General features: G+C 48.1%; 1 protein-coding gene across 5 annotated transcripts in view; it reads left to right on the top strand.

Annotated features, from left to right (window-relative positions):
- PLCH2 (phospholipase C eta 2) overlaps window positions 1-14,198 on the top strand; it is a 339,924-nt gene that overhangs the window by 304,195 nt on the left and 21,531 nt on the right. For all 5 annotated transcript variants that reach the window (XM_081016003.1, XM_081016004.1, XM_081016006.1 and 2 more), the window contains 2 exons: window positions 1,066-1,212; window positions 5,316-5,395. In XM_081016003.1, the coding sequence (XP_080872129.1) occupies window positions 1,066-1,212; window positions 5,316-5,395 (227 nt within the window). The remainder of the gene's footprint in view (window positions 1-1,065; window positions 1,213-5,315; window positions 5,396-14,198) is intronic.

The following is a 14,198-nucleotide window of genomic DNA, read 5'->3' as shown; positions in this document are numbered from 1 at the left end:
TCTCTCCCCTCTGCATGATGCGCGGTCTCTGATATATTCTCAGCGTGTGAGAGCAAAGTTACGCTGAAGTTGCTTGCACCCACGAGGGTGACTGGAAACAAGAATTGCTTGTGTGTGTGGTGTGAAGTCACCGTTGTGGGATGAGTTTTAATAGGTAGGAGAGGATATGTTGATTGCAGTTTATCTCTTTAGGCGCCCACTTATGGGTTGGACGGTTTTAAAATCCCACCCTTGGCCACAAAAAAATTAAAAACATAGGAATTAGGCTGCAAGCCTTCTTTTGAGCAAGTCCAGCTATGAAGCAAACTGGCTTCCCCCTTCTTACCCCATTTAACAAAGAACCAGGCAAAAGCTTGCAAAGTAAGTTTAAAAATAAGATTGACTAAGTTTATAATCATGCATTGGTTCACAGCAATGGTAGACACAAAAACTATGGAGGCAGAATATTTATATTTCCAGTATAACCAGTCTTAGAGGCATGTGTCTGGGACTGGAGAAAGCACAGGGCTCATCTGCCCTCATGGCTGGCCAAACAGAAGGGAGAGGAACAGGAAGCACTATATGCTCAGGGGAGAGGAAATGACATCACACAGAGCCCTCTCTACCAATTGTATTTCTATGGCCCAAGTATCTGCCTATCAGCAATACAGCTCTGTGGACATAGACCCTTCTCGTGCTAACTAGCAAGAATACTAGGTTTGGCTGCTAATCTCCCACCATATTTCATATACCATATTTCTCTGAGACGTCAGTTCAGCCCTGTAGCTTTAAGCCAAAACCTAGGGGGGAAAATCCCCCCTATTTGTCAAAAGTGAGATTGTAAGCTCCTTGCAGCAGGGACTAGACTGTTATGCTTTTAGAAACACATCCTTTTAGAGTTGAAAGAGACCTTAGTAAATAGAAGGCTCTTAGATTGGTCCACAAAGGGCCATAAATCATGGGTGAACTCGCAGCATGCACAGGGAAACTATTTCATCCATAGGCCACTGTGAACCAGCTCTCATCCAGGATTCAGCCATAATGAAACTCTCTTGCTGTCCCCCACCTCTTTATTTCCCTTTGCAGGTTTCAATCCAATGTGGGAAGAAACTCTGGTGTTCCCTATTTGCATGCCAGAAATCGCCCTGATTCGGTTCTTGGTGTGGGATCATGACCCTATCGGGAGGGATTTCATCGGACAGAGGACAATATCGTTTACAAGCATGATGCCAGGTTACTTGTTTATTTATTTCGTCTATATGCCACTTTTTCTTCCAAGGAACTCAAGGTGGTCTACATTTGGTCCTCTCAACAACCCTCTGAGGTAGATTAGACTGAGAGATTGTGACTGGTCCTAGGTCAATTCGTGGCTGAGTGGGGATTTGAACCCTGGCCTCCCAGGTGCTAGTCCAGTACTCTAACCCCTACGCCACACTGGCTCTCCATAGAAGGTGGCAGCTCTTTTCTTCGAGAGAACTGACAAGCCATTTAGTAGATGCTGGTCTATTAGGGCAAGCAGTGCATTGCCTTGCTAACTTCAGCCTGCCCCCACCTGCCTGCCTTTTTGCAATAATTCCAGAGGGTGGTCCTGGCTGTCAGGTGCCTCCTCCTTGGTCTCAGTCTTGTAGTACTCAGCTGGGAGGAAAAGGAAGATGACCAAAGCAGAAATGGTTGGCTCTGGCTCCACCTACTGTTGGCATCCCTGCCTTCTACCCCATCAGTCTCAATTAGCACCAGCCATCACCGGAGCCATCGATAGCTGAGGCTCCTCTTTATCCCAGTGGTGCTTATACGTGTTGCCCAATCCATTCCTCTGCTATGGAGAGTAACCCATATGAAGGGTTATTCAGAGTCATGTCTTCCATCCCGAACTCCTTGTATCAGTAGATGCTCTGAAGAAGGTTGGCATCTTCAATGCCTCCATGTGAACTCCAGATCCCAGAGGTTGTATGCAATTGTTTGCCCTAGTCGGCGTCAAATGGACATGACTAACTTGGGTCCACTAATTTCAGTGGGGTTTATTCTGGGCAGGACTAGAGACACAAGCCTGAGAATTTGGCTACTGTGAGGTCGCACAGGTGGCAAGTGATGGAAATAGGAACATTATTGGTCCACAGCAGCTCCCATTAAGGTCTGTAGGACATTGGGCAAGTTTTTTGGGTGAAGCAGGGGTAGGGAACCTCAGGTTTGGGAAGCCAAATGCCGTCATCCAGGGCTCTCTGTCTGTTCCTCGGGACTATCTCCAAGACCATGCCCACTGTCCTGGGCACATTCCTCACTGGCCTTGAATGGTAATAGTGCCTTATGCTTTCTGGTGTGTGTGTGTGCGCCTATGAACATGTGTAGGCACTACTGATTTTTGTGCATTCTTAGAATATAGCCTACTGTACAAAGGTGGAAAGTCAGATCTGTTGCCTTGTCCACTTTTCCCCTTGGCCACACCCAGCACTGGCATTCGGCCTTCAGAAGACTATCCACAAGGGAATGTGGCCCTTGGTACACACCTTCACTTGCCGTATACCTGAATACCTCCCAGCCTTTTCTGGGAGGTACTGGGAGGGGACTGGCTTCTTTTGAGCCCCCCACCCCAATTATGTGTTTGTGTAATTGTCTGGTTCCTCTCCCTGCCTTCCCTCCCACCCACCACTCTTCATAATGATGGGCACTTTGTGACTTGGTGGTTATATCTGCCAGCTCCTAATTTGTACAACTCCAGCTTGATAGGAGGGATTTCTTAGTAAATGGGGTAAACTTCAAAGCCTTTCTTGAAAGAAACCAGGGTCTCATTCTCTGCTCTCATTTTTGTTGGCCGAGCACCAGTGGCTGCAATTACCGACTATAATGTTAAAGCAGCCTGATGGCTGAGTATCTGCAAAATTCAGAGGCTTTTAACACATTCCCCCCTTCCTTCAAACCCTCACCCATTTCTCCCCCCCCTCTCCTTTTTTCTGCCTTCCCAATTCAGATAAAAGCACCCTGTGTTGTTCTGATCCCCCCCCCCTTCTTGTTCTCCATCTTCTTCAAAGCAGAGGAAACTTGGCAAGGGAAAAGTTTTTTTGAGAGAGAGAGAGGAGGAAGGAATCCATCTGGCTTTTAAAAAGGAGAAAAATAAAAGAGAGAATGAATGAGAGACATTTCTGATTATTACATTAATAATTGTTCCCAGCGGAGAAGGGAATCAATTAGGAATTCCAGGATTGACAGCTGCAATAATAAAAGAGGAATAGTGTTATTTGATGACCGGGGTTGGGGTTTGGGTATGGCTCTGAACTCCTGCAAATGGGCCTCTTCCCAGGCAAGCTGTAGGTGGTAGTGAGTTTTTTTAAAGAGCCGAAATAAACATTTGGGTGAGTGGAAGTAGGGCAGAGCAAAAACAGCCCCTCTAAATACTCCATGCAATTTATGGGCGGTGGCATGGAAGGATTTTGCTGAAAATACATGAGGCCAGAAGTGAAATTCTCCCAGCAGTTTTCTCAGAAAACTCTCTCTGCTTGTTTCAGCGACTGGTTGCACTGGGATCACTCTTGGAGCAATTTGCAGTCCGCCAGTGTCCCTAGTAGGTCTCTGCATTCTGTGTTCCTGATTGTAGGATGGCCAGGAGTAATGTTGGAGAATGGTGTGGAGACTTGGACCTTCTGGGTGCAAAGCTACCCATGAAGCAGCCCCTCCTTTGGCAGACCCAAACTGCTTTGCCAACTTATTTCCTTCCTCCTCACTCCCCGTTGGCCCCTGACCCTGTGAGGTGTGTGTGTGTGTGTAAGCTTATGGGCCCTTCTTGGTCTTCCTTTGTTCACCTCTTCATATTCCTCACCGAACCCTCAGTTAGAAATAGCAGGGGTGGTGTTCTGAGCCAAGGCTTGAACCCTACATTTGGAGCAAGGGCTCTTAAAAACAACCTTGCTTCAAGTAGGACACAAGCTTTTAATGCCTTTTATTCTTCTCTGGCTCAGATCCAGATCTGAACCAGAGAAGAATTCCAAGCCCACTCCCTTGATCATTTCATTCTTCCCTGTCCCCAAAAGCCATCACCACTAGAGCTCCCAGCATGTTTCCTCTTTCCTTAGGTTGTGGAGAGAGAAGCAGAGAAGAGAGTTTTATTTCTCCTTTTCTGTGTTCACTCTGGGAAACAGAACACCTGGGGAGACCATAGGAGGTAGAGGGGGGCTAAACGTCTTCTAGCATGCTGTTATCCACTACATCCTGCCAGCTCATCCCTGCTGTTGCTCCCACAGCTGCTGCAGCTTGAAGGCAGGAAAAAGGAAAGGAGGATTATATTGTTGGGGGGTTGGGGGCTGATGAGAATGGCTTTTAGGGAAGAGGAAGGAGAGTGAGGATGGGCAGCAGTAATTTTGCTGAGCCTCTTAGGAGAAAAAAATATTTTGGGGGGGGGGGGTTTCATAATTTCTGTTGCTGCCTCTCAGTAGCCTCTTAACGTGCTCCACCCAGGATTTCCCTGACCCCATTATTACAGATTTTCTTTATCTTTCACCCACCACTTCATTGTATTAAGAGGCTATTTTTAATATTACATGCTTTATAAAGGCTTTAAAGTGAATTAATAAATATTTATGGGCAGAGAAATGCAGGCAGGGGACGACCAGGCCCCATTTCACTGATTTTTTCTAGGGCAGGATAAATTCTCTAACTGTTTCTTGGGTTGGGAGCTCACCCGCAAAATATTTTTATTTTTTGCTCCCGCTGCAAGTACCAATGCCAGCAAACTGCATATTGACATTACATTTTGATTCCTCCACAATGACCCCAGACATGGCGTTGTTCTGGGGCATTTTGACCAAGGACAGCAGACACCACCCCACCCCAAAAGGTGGAAAAGATTCAGAGAAGATTCTTCAAAGAGGCCTTTCTCTAGGTGTGGGGTGAGGGTGAGAAAGAGAGAGATCCCAGAAACTTTCTTGGGGGGGGGGGAATGTCTTCTGAGAAATTTTGGCTCACCTATAGTAATTTCCAGGTAAATCCACAGTGAGTTTCAGAGATCTTTTCCACAGAATCCTCTTCCTACCTTCATTGCTTCCATTGCCTATTTTCCTTCATATTTCTCCAACGGTTTCCCCTGTTTTTCTGGGGTGTGTATGCGGGGAGGGGATTCTGATCTCAACTCCCAGTTCTCTGGACTTCTGAGACTTCATAGAATCATAGAGTTGGAAGAGACCCTGGTGGTCATCTAGTCCAACCCCCTACAATGCAGGAATGTGCAACTGTCCCATGTGGGAATTGAACCTGCAAACTTGGTGTTACCAGCACCACGCTCTAACTAACTGCACTATCCCAGAGGAACTAGCTGGATGTGTGCTTTACCTACTTCCCTTGCTTTTCAGGCTATCGGCATGTCTACCTGGAAGGCATGGAGGAGGCGTCCATCTTTGTTCATGTAGCTATCAATGAGATATGTGGTAAGGTGAGTAATCACGGGCCTCGAGACGGGGAAATTTGCCCCTTTCCATTGAGGAACATTTGGTAAGATTCTAATTTGGTGACTTGAGAGCTCTTCAAAACCACATTGCTCTACCGCTTTTTTGTGGGACGGGAAGAGCAATGGCAGAAAGGAAAATTTCACCTGTTTTGCTAAAATCAGACTTCTCTAAATTGGGGTTGCGTCTTGAACCTCATAGGGAATGCTCTCTGCTAGGAACCACTCCACTGAATTGGGGTGAGAGGTCTCTCGCATGTCCACACGTGTGTGCTCTTGAACATGCTCACCCCTGTGGTCGTAGGGCCACCTACCCGCAGATCAAACCATAGGGTGCAGAATTTGCTTCGAAAAACCACACAATAGGTCAATAGTTATTGTTAAGACTGCAATGTCTTATTTGCAGTCCAGAGTAATTAAGTCATGGGTTGTATCCAACTAAGTTTTATTCACAGCAGACCCATGGAAACTAAGGGACTTAAGGGAACCAAGTTTACTGTATGAACCCCTTATTACAGCAGCTCCACTTGCTACCAGTCTGTTTCCGGGCACAATTCAAAGTGTTGGTTATGGCCTGTAAAGCCCCATAAAGCTTGGGCCCAGGCTATGCAGTGGGAAAGATCATATCTCAGGAGATGCCCTCCTCTCAGTCCTGCTCCCCTCATAGGCATGCTTGGTGTGACAGGGCCTTCTCGGTGGCTGGTCTCAGACTCTGGAACTCCCTTCCTAGAGAAGTCAGACTGGCTCCCTCCTTTTTTTTCTTCTGCCTGCAGATGAAGACTCTTTTATTCCAACAGGCCTTTGGGAACTGGCTGGTTTGTTTTTTTAAGGAAACTGCTTTTAATAGTATTATGCTGTTTTTGTTGTCTGTGTTTTAAGAGATTTTTAAAAATTGCTTTAATTCTATTAGAGTTTGATTACTTTTTAACAATTACCTTTTAGGGTTTTTTTAATCTGCATTGTTTTCATTTGCAAAAGCCGCCTTGGGTCCCAGTCGGCGAAAGAAAGGCAGAATATACTACTGATAAGAATAAATAATAATGTTTGTTAATTTTGATGGGTCTGCTCTGAGTAGGACTAATGTTGGAGACAACCCTAGATTTTCAAGGGGGTAGATGAAAAGAAGAGGTAACTAGTTTTCTAGGTAAAGGCAGCGAGCAAGGCAGAATCTCACTCTTGAGCCATCCCCTTTGCCCTGTGCCTGATGCTTTCAATAATTAAGCCTTTTCAGCCACTATGTACCGTTGGTATAGCAGATAGAAAACCAGAGACATGAGTGATTGAGTAGTATTTATAAGCAGAGTTTTTCACATGTCATCTTATGAGCTGGAGGAACCCTCCTCTCCCTCCCCCAATGGAAGAAGGCTCAGAGCCTGGAGATTGGTGGTGGGATGACGGTGAGCGGTCAGAGGAAGAAGACTGGGAGGAGGAGGTGTTGGAAGCTAAAGAGGTAACAGGGCTTAGTGAGCTGGGAGAGTCTGTGGCAGATAGGAGTCCAGAAGCAGAAGCAGGAGAGGAGGGGGGCCAAGATGCAGAGATGAGTCAGGCTGGAGAGGAAGCCAGGTTGTCTCCCCTGCTCCTGCTGCAACAAGCTTCCCTCATCGCTGGAGTCCCAGGACCAGGAGAGGCATGAAGAGGGAGGAACAGAGATATGCATGCAGGCACAGTCTCAGATTGCTTGCAAACAATCCAGGGAAGGAGGAGACTTAGGCAGCTGTGAGAAGGCAATGAGCTTTAGTCTCCATAGCTGCCTCATAGGGGGCAAGACCTACTGAGAAGAGTCTGTGTGCTCATTAGGCCTGGCACTCCTTGTTTCTTCCACTATGGAGATACCTTAACTTGCTCTGTGTGATTTATTGCTGACCCGCTCCTGTCACCATATCCTAGTAGAACATCTTGATTGGGAGTGCTCATCCCAGCTTCCTCAGCAAGAAAAGGGCACATCACCCCCTGTTTTCCTTCATGCTCCTTCTGCTTCGTGTTTTATTGTACACTTTTAATTTTGCGTGGAGACCCCCCAAAATTGATTTCATCCTTGTCAATCGCTTAGAAGCCATTTTGGCAAGCGAGCGGTATATAAATGAGCAGATGATGATTCCCTTTGAGGAGAAGGTCCCAGGGCTGCAAACAAGGCTGGGGATTCAGTCCAAGCTTCCTCACAAGCATTGGATTCCTATATACAGAGCAGGTGAGGGGCAGCCACCAGATTCATCACCAGAAAACAAAACAAAGGGGTGTCCCAGTAAAGTTTTACCGCTCCTCTGTGCATGTGACCATTATCTGGAGAGCTGTCACATGGAAGATACGGAACAAGCTTGTTTGCTGCTGCTACAGAGGGTAGCCAATGGATTCCAATTGCAAGAAAGCAGATTCTGACTAAAGGTTAGGAAGAACTTTTGGACAGTAAAAGCTGTTCGAAATGGAACAGGCTCCCTCAGAAGGAGGCGAACTCTGCTTTCTTGGAGGTATTTAAACAGAGGTTAGGTGCTCACCTGTCAGGGAATCTTTAGCTGTGATTCCTGCATTGCAGAAGGTTGGGCTATATGACCTGCATCTAGAAGACTAGTTGCAGTTCTGTCCTTGCACGGTGGCTAGATCTTTCCCCTCTCCTCTCCCACATACAACACTAGAATTCGCTTGGACCATAACTTATGGAATATGCTTCCATAAAATATGGTGATAGTGGACAACCAGCGAGCCTCCAAATGTTGTTGGACTCCCAATTCCCTTTAAATTTTGGATTTCCCCCCCTACATCACTCTTCATTAAAATCTCTCAAGGCTGCATGCTATGAAAAGAATTCCAGTCAGTGTCTCACCACCACCGCAACAGCAAATGTATAAAATCCTACAAAATCAAAACAGCAGAAGCAGGAATTCAATGGAACTTCCATGTGTGTGGGCAATATACCAGATGTTGGAAAGGGAGAAACAACTGGGGAATGCCCTCTATGTTCCACTTGTGAGCTTCCCAGAGGCATCCTGCTGGCCACTTTTGAAAGCAGGATACTTGAGAAGATAGGTCTTTTTTGTCTACCTCGACAAGGCTCTTCATATGTTTCTACATCAGTATGTTGTGTTGTGGGGCTGGGGTTCTATAGCTTATTGAAACAGGGGTCTTATCTGCATCAAGATCCTGATTCAACTCATTGCCACCCCTGTTTGCCCTGGATATTTCTGAAAGAAAAAACCTTGCACTGTGTAATTAATGTAATGTGTAGTTCGGCCCTGTCTTAGCTGCCCCTCTGCCCATCTCTTTGACGCATTCGGCCTCGCTTGAAAAAGCATCTCACACTTCGAAACTAATTAATTAAAGACTGGGAGGTAGATAGAGGGGACAGGAATGAGATGGTGGGAGGGGGGAGAGAAAAATATACCGTACCTCCTCTCCAAAATGCAGCTTCTCAACCGTGCTGCTGTTGTTGCATAGCCCTAATTAAAGGCAGGGAGAATGTGACAGGAGACGGTAATTAGGGCAAGGAAAATGTACTGAAAAGAACAAGCAAGCCTCTGTCTGGGTTCAAGGAGCTCAGGAGGAGCCAGAGAGAATCCAATTCCAGATTCTCCGGAACCTGAGGGGAAGAAGGAAGAGTCCGAGTGTTGCTTGGCAACGCATGCAAAGGACGGTCAGGCAGAGAGAGAGAGACAGAGAGTGGCGGTGGGGGGGGGGGAGGAAGGGTCCACCTCTACCAATCTTAAAAGAAGGGAAGCCAGGAGGATAAAAGTTAAGACTTGAAAGCAACTTGAGTCTCTCTCTCTCTCTCTCTCTCTCTCTCTCTCTCTCCTTATGGAGCTCTGTGGGTCTTTCATCCAGTTCCAAAGTTAAAAACAACATTCAGCTGGTTTCTGCTACCTACAAGCTGTGCAGCAGGCAGGGGACTTTTATCTGTTTGTGTCAAGGCTGGGGATGGATGAATCTAGTTTCTCGTTTCCCCAGTTTTACATTGATTTCTGCACATTTCTACATCAGTTTGTGTTTTATTTATTTATTTTTAAAGTCCTCGTGGGAATTCATCAACATTTAATTGGGATCTTCTAACCGTCACCGTTTTCTATGTAATTACCTCTAACGTCCGCAATTTCCCAAGCAATTTCCCCTAATATAACACAATTTTGTATGTTGCTTTCATGCTAAAGTATGCACTGTATGCATTTTTAGCCTTGTACATGCATTTTTGTACACATTCACACTTTCTGAAACAATACACAAAACCCAGCAATCCTTCAAAATTCACCTCTCTCTCTTTTCAAATTTTGCAACATAGTTCTCTGGCCAAGTAATGTGTACAAAAATGTATATAATGGGCAAAGAGCACATAAATATATATATATATGGGGGGAAATGTGTATCTCAGACAAAATTGCCCACAAGCATGTGTATATTAGTGTGATGGGACGATGAGCTGCTTGTGTGTAAAATCCTAGTCCCTCAGAGTTTGGTCAAGTTTGCAAACCTCTGTCTGTAACGGAGCCCCTTAAACATGGCTCCGTCAGTCGCTGGCAGATTCCGACAGTGGTTGCTTTCGGAATCGCTTCCAACATAAAAGCTCCTTAACGGAAACACGTCTTCTGGACTCTCTGCGTGACAGCTTCCGGCGAGGAGTGGGTGTCCCTACAGGAGGTCCTGAAACCTCCCCACTGTTTTCGCTGGAAGTGTCTCTGAGCCATCCCTCCAGCTCCCTTTCCCTCAGCCCAGCTCCTCTCCCCCTACTGGTTCCCTCTTCAGCTGCTGAGTCTCTCCCAACCTGTGTGAGCCCTTTCACTTCCCTTCCTTCCGATGGCAGTTCCCTGACATCCACCTCCCCTCCAGGGCCCCCTTCATCCCCTCTCGCCCCCTCCTCTACGGGCGGTGAGGAGGCAAAACCCCGGAATGAACTTCCTTCATCTTCCGATGTCCCGAACACTTCTCTCCACCTGTTGCGGTTCCTGGTCTCGAAGTACTCCTCCTCCTCAGAGTCCATCTCCCCTTCCCCTTCCGATTCCGAGAATCCTTCCAACTCCTCCTCCTCATCGGTGGTCCCAAAGTATTCCCTCCGGAACCTCTCCACAGGCTGAGGTTTCCTTGGGAACCTTTGATGGAACGTTTCTATCAATACCTCGTCATTGATATCTTCTGCCATTACCCAAGTGTTTTCTGACTCCGGTTCTCCTTCCCACGCTACCAAATACTCCACCTGATCCCCCTTCCATCTGGCGTCGAGGATTTCTGCCACATGGCTGCTGCATTCCCTTTCTTCTATGACCGGTCCCCGAGTGGCCATCCCTTCTCGTCCCCCCTCATACGGTGACAGTAACGACCTGTGAAATACTGGGTGCAGTTTCATGTGGTTGGGTAACCGGAGCCTGAAAGCCACTGGGTTGACCTGTTGAATGACCTCAAAGGGACCCAATCTCCTGGGTCTTAATTTCTTACAACCTCCTTTGAACGGCAACCCTTGGGTTGACAGCCACACCCTATCTCCCACCCTTATGGTTTCACCTTCCCTTCGGTTCTTGTCTGCCTGCCTCTTGTATTCTTCCTTCGCCCTTTCTAAGTTGAGTTGGAGCTGACGATGGATTGCTTCCATTTCTTCTACAAAATGCTCGGCTGCCGGGACACCCCATCTCTCCCCTTCTCCCCCTGGGAAAGCCCTGGGATGACACCCATAATTAGCCAAGAAGGGGCTCATCCCTGTGGACACATTCTCGGCATTGTTGTAGGCAAATTCCGCCAGCGCCAACTTTTCTACCCAGTCATTCTCTCTGTCATTGACATAACACCTCAGGTATTGCTGGAGGACCCCGTTTGCTCTTTCCGCCTGCCCGTTGGTTTCAGGGTGCCGGGCAGTCGAAAAGTTGACCTCCACCTGCAGTAAGCTCATGAGCTTCCTCCAGAACCTGGAAGTAAATTGTTTTCCTCGGTCTGAGACCACCCTCAATGGCACCCCGTGCAACCTAAAAATGTGTTCTACAAATAACTTCGCTGTCTCTTCCGCCGTGACTGCATGCGAGCAGGCTACAAAGTGGCACATCTTTGTTAGTAGGTCTACCACCACCATGATGGCTGTTTTCCCCTTGGACTTCGGCAGATCAGTCATAAAATCTATCGACACTGCCTCCCAAGGTCGTTCTGGGGTTGGTAAGGGTTCTAATAGCCCCGCCGGTGCCCGCCTCTCCCCTTTGGCTCGCTGGCATTGCTCACACCCTCTTACATACTCCCGTACATCTTCCCTCACCTTAGGCCACCAAAATTCCCTGGTGACCAACCACATGGTTTTGTGTTGTCCAAAATGCCCCGCCGTGGGGCTGTCGTGCAACTGCTTGAGTACCCTCCCCCTTAAGTCTCCTTCAGGGATATACAGTGCCCCTTTGTAATACAAAGCTCCATTTCTTTCCTCGAAACCCCCTGGTTCCTCTCCCTCACCCCTAAGACCTCTGAGCTTATTCTGGGCGTATTCATCATTCTCTGTTTCCTCTACCAGTTCTCTTTGTCCCACCAATGCCGCCCCACACACCCAGCGGTCCTCTGGAATGACATGTCTCTCTTCGGGTGCTCCCTCCTCCTCCAAATATTCAGGTTTGCGTGAGAGAGCGTCCGCCCTAATGTTCTCTGGGCCTGGCACGTAACAAATCTCAAAGTTAAATTTGGAGAACTCCTGGGCCCATCTCACTTGCCGTTGGTTGAGCACTCGTGCCGTCCTCCAATACTCTAGGTTCTTGTGGTCAGTGCACACTTGCACCTTATGTTGTGCGCCAATTAGCAGGTGCCTCCATCTCCGGAACGCCTCATGAATGGCTAGTAGTTCTCGGTCATACACCGTGTAGTTCCTCTCGGATTTGTTCAGCTTTCGCGAAAAAAAGGCACACGGTCTCCACTCTGACTCCTCCTTCCCTGGCTGCAGAAGCACCGCCCCAATCGCTCTGTCTGATGCGTCAGTTTCCACTCTCATCGGTTTTTGTAAATCCACATGCAGGAGTTGTTGTTCCGAGGCGAAGGCCCTTTTTAGTTCCTCAAATGCTCGCTCCGCCTCCTCAGTCCAAACGAACTTCTTCTTACTGCTGAGACAGTCCGTAATGGGCGCCGTCAGGTGGGCAAAGTTTCGGATGAACTTACGATAGAAGTTCCCAAATCCTAGGAACCTCTGCACATCCTTCCTTGTTTTGGGTGTTTTCCATTCCAGCACCGCCTGGACCTTGCCGGGATCCATGGCCAATCCCTTGTCTGACAGGCGATACCCCAGGAATTCCACCTCCTTGGTATGAAACTGACACTTCTCCAGTTTCACCCACAGCTGGTTGGCTTGCAGCCTGCTCAACACTTCTCTGACGTCTCTCACATGCTGCTCCTCATTCTCAGAATACACCAACACGTCGTCTAAGAAGGCCACACAATTCTTGTAAAGCAAAGGCCCCAGGACGTGGTTCATAAACGATTGAAAGCACGCGGAGCCTCCTTGTAGGCCGAAGGGCATAACTAAATATTCAAATGCCCCCAAAGGGGTGAACATGGTGGTTTTCCATTCATCCCCCTTCCTTATTCGTATCAGGTTGTACGCCCCCCTTAGGTCCAGTTTAGTAAAAATCTTTCCCTTCCTGACTCTTGTCAAAATGTCGTCAATCCTGGGCATAGGGAAAGCCACTGGTTCTGACACTGCATTTAAGGCCCTGAAGTCACACACAAGCCTCGGCTTGTTCGTGTTCTTTTTATCCACAAAAAACACTGGGCTGCCCCCCACCGCCCTGGACTCTCTGATGAACCCTCTCTTCAGGTTCTTGTCAATGAACTCTCTTAGCTCCTGCATCTCTCTGTCTGACATGGCGTACAGCTTGCCTACAGGGAGCTGTGCCCCAGGGAGTAAATTGATTTGACAGTCAAAGGGTCTATGCGGGGGTAATTGGTCAGCTTCCCTTTCGCTGAAGACGTCGCGGAGATCTGCGTATTGTCGTGGTACCTTCACGTTCTCCGTTACTTCAGTCCCTGCTAGGGTGGCTTGGGCCCCTGCCAAACCCTTTCCCTCTTTGCAGTGTTCTAAGCAATGTGCTGAACCAAAAGAAACCACTCTCTGATGCCAGCCCACCAGCGGATCATGTAACGCTAGCCAGCTCATCCCCAATATAATGGGAGCTCCTCCCAAGGTGGCCACATTAAACGCTATCAGTTCGGTGTGCCTTGCCACCTTCATTATCATTGGGACGGTCTGCAAGCTGACTTCTCCTCCCAACAGCTCCCTGCCATCGATCGTGGTCACCTGCAGGGGGTTGCTTAAAGGGATCGTCTGTATCTGGTGTTCAGCTGCAAACTCTTTGCTCATGAAATTGCAGGAGCTGCCTGAGTCCAACAGCGCCTTTATCTTTAGAGGGTGTCCGTTTGGCAGCTCTAGCGCCACTTCTATCACTAGGGCGGGTTTAGGAGGTTCTGGCGTGGGCACTTTCACTGCTCTTTGGCCTGACTGCTGTGCCCCGACGGTGGCAGCCAGGCGTTGGCTTTTACTTGCTTCGGTATTTCTTCCTCTCTTCCCTCCACAGCTCCTACCATCCCTTGCCATTCCTTCCTCTGGGGGCAGACTCTGGCAAAGTGACCTGGCTGTTGGCAGAGATAGCATTTCCGGGCGCCTTTTCCCTCCTTCTTTCCCCCCTCACTGGGCTTTGAAACTGCGCGCGCGCGCGCTGTTCCGATTTCCATCGGCTCTGCCGGCGGGAAAGTTGGCTCTGGAATGTCTGGAATGCGGAACTCCTTCCAACGTTCCCCCTTCCCTTCCCGCCTCTCCAATGCTCTCGCCTCCTGGCGCGCTCCTATGGTCAGCGCTGATTTG

The sequence above is a fragment of the Podarcis pityusensis genome, assembly GCF_964106645.2.
Source record: "Podarcis pityusensis genome assembly, chromosome: 8".
NCBI classification, from domain to species: domain Eukaryota; kingdom Metazoa; phylum Chordata; class Lepidosauria; order Squamata; family Lacertidae; genus Podarcis; species Podarcis pityusensis.
This window is presented reverse-complemented; position numbering and strand designations above follow the sequence as displayed.